The 7,500-nt window shown below is 41.5% G+C and overlaps 1 protein-coding gene across 2 annotated transcripts in view; it reads right to left on the bottom strand.

The window, feature by feature from the left end:
- Positions 1-1,042: 1,042 nt before the first annotated feature.
- Positions 1,043-7,500, bottom strand: part of LOC119590186 (puff-specific protein Bx42-like) — a 9,066-nt gene continuing 2,608 nt past the window's right edge. Inside the window, exons 2-9 of one of the 2 annotated variants that reach the window (XM_037938978.1) lie at positions 7,322-7,481; positions 6,344-6,547; positions 5,199-5,336; positions 4,013-4,182; positions 3,644-3,713; positions 3,000-3,194; positions 2,567-2,748; positions 1,043-2,363 (exon numbers count right to left, since the gene is read on the bottom strand). In XM_037938978.1, the coding sequence (XP_037794906.1) occupies positions 1,826-2,363; positions 2,567-2,748; positions 3,000-3,194; positions 3,644-3,713; positions 4,013-4,182; positions 5,199-5,336; positions 6,344-6,547; positions 7,322-7,481 (1,657 nt within the window). In that variant the 3' untranslated portion in view covers positions 1,043-1,825. Of the gene's footprint in view, positions 2,364-2,566; positions 2,749-2,999; positions 3,195-3,643; positions 3,714-4,012; positions 4,183-5,198; positions 5,337-6,343; positions 6,548-7,321 lie in introns of both variants that reach the window. The other variant, XM_037938977.1, reaches the window with a different exon arrangement.

Below are 7,500 nucleotides of genomic sequence, written 5' to 3'. Positions count from 1 at the left end.
CTGGTCCTAAAGTCAGATAGTTATAGCTTTTGTTTGTTTGTTTGTTTTATCTGTACTCTTGATTGGCTTTCCACATAGGGGAACAAAATATTTGGTAAGATATATTGTACCAATGTGTTTATCTTTCATATTCATATCGTTATTACCGTTATCATTTTCACGCTGGGTTTAATCAATATAGCAACCTATCTCACAACCACACAGACACACACACACACACACACAGTTTTTAGTTGTAAGCAGTTGCATACATCTATTACATTCGTAATGGAGAAAGCAACAAACATATATTTCTGCCACACGTTGCTTTGCACCACTGGATTACTATGGAAGATATTTGATTTCTTACAGCCACTTAGATGTTACAATCATTAAAATTTCTATTTTCTCACTGGAAATGCTTCATACCCGCTTCACATCAAGAACTCTGTTGCCAATTCCATTTTCCCTTTTTATTTTCACCTACACTCCTTAGGTGAAGCGAAAAAATATTTAACAGTATTTCGGAAACACCAATGCATCTCACGCACAGAACTTAATATTAGGATTTTCACATTGTTTGAGGTAATGACGCTACATGTTAATTTCGGATTGTTATCCAGCCGTCAGACTTTGTTAGAATTCCCGGATTATTTTTCTGAAGGACTAGAATTCTGAAAACTTGAAAGACTGTTCACATGTTTAAGACAAACGGAAGTTCAGAGTATTATTGTTACTGATTGATTAATGTGAGTTCTAGGTAATCAAGCTTGCGAAGTATTTTTCTAATTAAGAATCCAGGGGTAATAGACTACCATTCCATTTCGTTTTTCGCGTAAATTCTTCTGCCATAACATTATCGTGACAAGTGGCGCATTCTGAGAATCTTGTATTTACTTACATTGCGCTGTATATAGAGACAAACAAAATGTTGACATCCTTAACATTTTCACCTTCTATTTGTCGTTATTCGGCTTAAATGTGCGAACTTTAAAAGGAAAATTGATATCAAACGAACATAGATAATGATACTCTGATGAGGGTTGCAAAAGAACACATACACGATACTTAAAACATTTTATTAAATGGTTTACATTTGTACACCAGTGTTGATCCTCTCAACGAAAAAGAAAAAAAAAATGCCTATAGCAGATGTGACGTCATCAACCTAAGAACGATGGGAAGGCGCTAACCAACCATGTCCTGTTACTCTCTTAAACTTTGGCTTAATAGTAAAGAAAAGGAATTTACACAGCAATTAAAGAAAATACGAAGAGGACAAAAAAAAATAAAGTTTAAAACAACTGCACGAAGATCTACTTCCACCTTATCCTGTTGCACAGAGACTGAAACGTCACGGCAGGTCTAGTCCGGGGGCGCGAGACAAAGAAAATACACGGGGAACAAGACAGAAGACTAAAGAAATGCAGACGACGAAATACAAGTAGAAAGCAGCCTTACGCTTCATAGAAAAACTTCTATAACAATGATACCCTTTGTATAAAGTTCAACTGTCTTTAAGACACTTTATGCAGTATTCAACACCTCAGCCGAGGGATGGCGGGCTATTGACAATGGCAGTAGTGAAACAATTACACAGTCCTCGTGCTCCTCCGTCCCGGCAGCCGCGTAACTGCTCATTGAAAGACTCGGCCAACAACCTCCTCGCCAGACGCTCGGGAAGCATGCATTTGGGTGCTCGGGGAGCTCGGCGGGGCGGAGACATCCCGAGCCTAACACTTAGTCATGCTAGTAATAACGACAATATTAATGGCGGTAATGACAGTAATTAAAAAAATACTTTCTAGCTACACGAGCCCTCCAGCGCTCGCTCGTGCCCGAGCACCTAGTCCCTCTTCCTCCTCTTGTCGCGGTCGTCGCGGCCGCGGTCTTCCCCGTCGGCGTTCCTCTTGCTCGCCTTCTTAGCCTCCGTCAGCAGACCGATCACGCCGAACAAGTCGTCCTCCTCCTTCTCGTCTCCGGCGCCAGACCGCTGGAACTCGACGGGGCCGGAGCGGCTGGCCCCGGCGTCCGCCCCCGAGAAGCCTCGGTCGGGCACGAAGCGGTTGGTGGACATGAGCGTCTCCAGGTCGGCGCCGTACTCGTTCTCGGCCGCGCGCGTCGGCCGGTACAGGCTGGAGCCCAGGTTGCTGTTCTCGCGCCACGGCCGGTCGTACACGTTGTAGGACTCGTCGTCGCCGAAGCCCGTGTCCATGCCGCGCTGGTGGTTGAACAGCCGCTGGTCGAACTGCGCCTCGCCGCCGCCGGCCGTCTTCTGCGGCAGTCCCAGGGCGATCTGCTCCGTCACGTCGCGCTCGCGACTCGTCAGTTTGCCGCGCTTGTCGGCCGCCGAGTTGGCGATGGCGCTCTCCCTCTTCCTGTCGCTGCAAGGCAAAGGAAACCGGTACGCGTTAGGCTAATGCTTTTGATAAGAAGCAATGTGCTAGAGTTCGCCTTTCCCAAAATTTAAATAAAAATATGTTTCTCCTCACTTTATATTGCGATATAAAGACTACTAAAACCATAAGAAGAAAATACACAATTCAATAATCAACGATCATGAAAGCAAGGAGGTATCCTCCCTCACCGCGAGCGATCCTGTCGCAGCTTCTCCCTCTCCCTCTCGGCCTCGTCCACCGGGCCAGCCGCAGCAGGACGCAGACCAGCGTTCTCCTCGCGGGCCTTCTTGGCCAACTCCTTGAGGTTCTCCTCCTTGCGCACCTGCTCCTTCGCCTGCAGCTTCTTCTCGATCTGGGCTCGCATCTCCACCTGCACCATGTCAGAGAGGGAGTGGTTACTTGGTTACTTGGTGGAAGTTTACAGTGGCTCATGAGTGGCTCATGCTAGGGCCATCCTGAGGGGCCGCCCTTAATGCGACGGACAGCATGGCAGGATTACCCTGATGAGTTGTATTACTACAGCCATAAGTGAGATTACTATTCAAATTCTTTCATCGCCAAGAATAAAACTTGAAAAGCAGAATACCACACATCTGCAGAGACCAAGATGCAGTGACTCACCTGTTCTCGCGCCTTTCTGTCAGCAATGTAGAGGGCCTCAGCCAACTTTGCAAACTTTTCATTGATGTGAACTGACTGCAACCCTCTGCCATCAGCCGCCAGACGTTTGTCGAGGGGGATGGTGTAACCCTTGGCGTTCTTCCAGTTGCTGACACAGGGCGGTATTCTCCACTCTTGTTGTTCTTTGACTGTTACCTGGGAGGGGCAAATGAAAGGGAAATTGAAGAAAGAAGACACTGAGGTTTTAAGGATAAGGGAATACTCAGGATAAAACACGAAGGTACCATGAGCGAGATATTTGAAAACAGAAAGTAAAATTCAGAAAACCTTGGAGAGGAAAAACTTTCTTCACTCACACATATTACTTCTTTACAAATATGATGATAAGGAATAAAACTACAGTCAGGAAAGAAGTGGTATGATATACATCCTTGCTTCTTTATTTCCTTCCATTTTCACACACTGATAAAACAGTATATCTATAACAACATCGCACTCAGATTCATGCAAACATGTGCTGAAATAATATAAATCTCATACAAAAGTCTTTTTGCAAAAAATGCAAATCCACATCTATATGTACCTAACCCCCCCCCCCTGCATCCTCCCCTACATGCTCACTTACACAGCAGTGCCTGGCTTACCTTCCTTGTTGGCGAATGCATGACAGGTGCTGGTGGGGAAGGTGGCCCTCGCGGTACTTTCTTGTTGATCCTGTGAAAGTCGATCAGTATTATTCGAGGTTATATGACTTTCAACAAATCTAGGAGACATATTTCTGCTCACACACATACATATATACACATACATATACATACATAGTCTCACTCACTCTCACTCTCTCACACAAATACAACATTCCATCCAAAGATCAATACAAAACAATCAGACACTAGGACAAATACAGCCAATCAATCAAACAAAAGAGAAAAAGAAAAACTCTCATGAAACACAATAAAAAACAGCTTCAAAATATACTATTACTACTACTACTACTACTAGTAATAACTCACTTGAACTTGGGTGGTTCCATGGGGTCCTTTGGCTGCTCAACCATGCGAATGACACGCTGTGTCGCACCCGAGTTGAATGAGACGCCTTGTTGTGATGGGGTGTAGCGGATGTACTGCGCGGGGGCTTGCTTCTCTGCGCATCTGACAGGCATTGCTGATGATATTTTACCCTGGAGAGTGAAGTGCAAAAATGAATGAGATTAATTATTATCCGATGAGTTTTTCCCTTTTCCCCAGCATTATATGTGGGTAAACATGGTTCACATAATGCACTTAAAGGATGAAAGAAATGGTAACCAACTGGGTCATTTGTGGCTAACTCTGGAACCAGACTGGGATCAGGGATTACATTACTTTGGCCCAGCTTGGGTCCTCTATTTGAGTGACTATGGAAGAGACAGCTTCTCTGGCTCTTGTTTTTTTGTGTGGCCAATAAAAACCAACTGCTTATGATCTTCGATTTTTAAAAGATTACTGTCATGCATCACAGCCAAAATCAAAACATTTCTTAAACTCTATATTGAACAGCTATGTAAAAAAAAAAAATCTACACTGAAACCATAAATATATTAACAAAAATATATTTTTTGGGCCTCAGGTTTCCTTACATATCAAACTAATATATATATATATATATATATATATATAAAGAAATCAGGAGAAACATGTCAGGGGCCCTTAAGACTTATGCTCTGAAGCGAGCCTAGAGATCCTTTGTTCCAGTGAAGACAACTGCAATGGAACCAATGATAAAGTGATGCAACCAAAAACCCAAAACCCTGAGCGACAAGAGAAAAGGCTGAGGGGCCAGAGCTGAGCATTTGAAATACAACAAAATCTTCAACTCTTTGAAGTAATATTCTTTTAAAATGCCTTTTGATACTAAGATGATATACTATGCACTAGGAAACTTGTTAAAGGACTATGTATCAATCAATTTAACAGTGTCAGCCTGAAATGTTTATATATCTGTGATGATGATGCAAGTTATGCTAATCTATTTTGAATAATAACTGATTCATTTACTTGAGTGGTTCTTTTGATCCTTCAAAAGGAGTATTTCTCCTTTAGTATACAATAAAATTTCTATAAGGTTTCAATAAATGCTGAAAGACACAAATTTTTGCTTTTCCGAGACAGCTTTCTGCCTAAATCTAAACAGCCAGGAAGTAATTGTGTGTCTCACCTGCGTGAGCTTTTCCAGAGCCTGCCTCGTCTTCTCGGTGTTCTCTTCGATCTCCTCCATGGAAGGCCGCTGTAGCTCAGGGTCGTCTTCTGAGGTGATTGCTGAAGGAAGCAAGTCTGTCAGCTTGGAGTAGACAATCTGGAAGTAAATGCATTCTGTTAGTAAACACTGATAAACTGGTTAAAACTAATATAACAATAATAATTTAAAAAGTAAATCATGTATGAATCAAGAAACAAAATACACAAATAAACATATACATATAAACACTATATATATTTTCATTCTCTATAAATTAGTAGCTCATAAAAATAAAATAAAAAATACATGCAATAAGTCTGTACTGATATATATCACAATATTAGCACACATGCATATTTATAAGAGAATTTTTCTGATAACAGTAAATGGCAAATCAACTACCTATTGCCAATCTTTACTATTCGAAAGAATAGTATCATATCAATATATAGAACTTGACGTGAAAAAAAAAAGAACAAAGACATACTATTATACTTACAGTCCTCTCAGATTAATTATCTATTATGTTCATTTTATCTCCTTAACACTCAGTGTGTGTACATACAAGAATACAAGTACCGGCCACTGTGGTTGTCTCCTCAATCTCCTCTACACTAGTGCTTAGGCCTCGTCACAAAAGAGTTTGTTACTTGGCCTAACTCATCTCACCTATTTACTTAAATTCTTTGAATTTTTGTAAAAGTTATTTCTTATATCTATGATCATTGTTAATAATACTAATAATTATATTAACAGCAACATTAAAGTTAATAAAATATAGATGGTAACAAATCTTAAAACTTTTTTCAAGAAAAGCAATGGGTAAACATTTGACATCAGACAGACTTAGTAAATCTCATTGGTAACTAATCAATAAACTAAATTGGGTCATTTGTGGGAAATTGGTAATTTAATAAAATATCTAATAAAAAATATTCAAAATAAAAATAATTAATAAAAATTTAATAAATTGGATATTTGTTTCCTGGAGTAGAGTGAACACCCCTGCGGATTAATGAATGCTTCATCTTTTATAAATTCAACCTAAAACACAAACGGCAAAACTGCTGACTTCAAGCCCAACGGCCTCGCACCAAAGAGCCATCTCAATTCGCCTCACTCACCTTGTCCTTGGAGTGGCCCTGCCTGGCTATGACGTCATACTTGACCTTGCCCTTGTCATCCAGCTGCACCGCCAGGGCATTGGACGTCGAGCCTCCACTCCCACCACCCCCTCCCCCTCCCCCACCGCTGTCCCCTCCTTTGCCCATGCCTAGAGGGTACTGCGCTACATGGCACTCGGGGAAAGCCCCTCCGTCCCCAAAATCCTGGAAAGGGAGAGATTCACTTTAGATCTGAACCAAAGCTGCACAAGATATAGACCTGATTTGGGATTTTGTGTTCCTGGCTTTCAGTAACTCACTTCATAGGATATGCTAATGTTAAAGATATTTTTATCTGCATGCACCGATTTTATATTATGAAGTTATCATCATACAAAAATTACGCAGAATAACATGTCTGGTTAATGTCATGGGGCTTTTCCTTGTGATGTTGAATCATACTTCAAAAAAGAAAATATTGTATAAAAATTAAAACAAAAGTCTAAATATACAAATAATTTTTTGAGGAAATACCACTTAACTTCGAAGACCTGTATATATTTCACAGTCAAATATGAACATATATTTTAAATCTCACAGATTTCCTGACCTTTGAATTAACATTAAATCTTTAAATAGAAATTCACCACCTTAAATTTCTAAAAATCTTTGGTCTATATAATAATATTTAGGGAGAGAGAGAGAGAGAGAGAGAGAGAGAGAGAGAGAGAGAGAGAGAGAGAGAGAGAGAGAGAGAGAGAGACAGAGACGAGAGACAGAGATAGACACAGAGACAGACACAGATACAGAGACATACACAGACACAGAGAGAGAGAGAGAGAGAGAGAGAGAGAGAGAGAGAGAGAGAGAGAGAGAGAGAGAGAGAGAGAGAGAGAGAGAGAGAGAAAGAGAGAGAGAGAGAGAGAGACTGACAGTAGGACAGAAAAAACAACCCTCATCCATTCCCTAATCCCTGACACCGGATTCCTGCAGCCTGACCTCCTGGGAACGCGGAATCCATCCTTTTCTGTGGCCATACGGAGGAGCCGCCCTTGACGCTGTGACCAGGGCTTGCTGCTGTTGCTGCTGCTGTTGATGTCTGCGTCTGCGGTCTTCGCTTTCTCTGTCCCACACCGGGGCACTCACAGGAGGTAGTATGCTGGGGGAGAGGAGGAAGT

Source organism: Penaeus monodon, chromosome 26 (genome assembly GCF_015228065.2).
Source record: "Penaeus monodon isolate SGIC_2016 chromosome 26, NSTDA_Pmon_1, whole genome shotgun sequence".
Taxonomy (NCBI): Eukaryota; Metazoa; Arthropoda; class Malacostraca; order Decapoda; family Penaeidae; genus Penaeus; species Penaeus monodon.
This window is presented reverse-complemented; position numbering and strand designations above follow the sequence as displayed.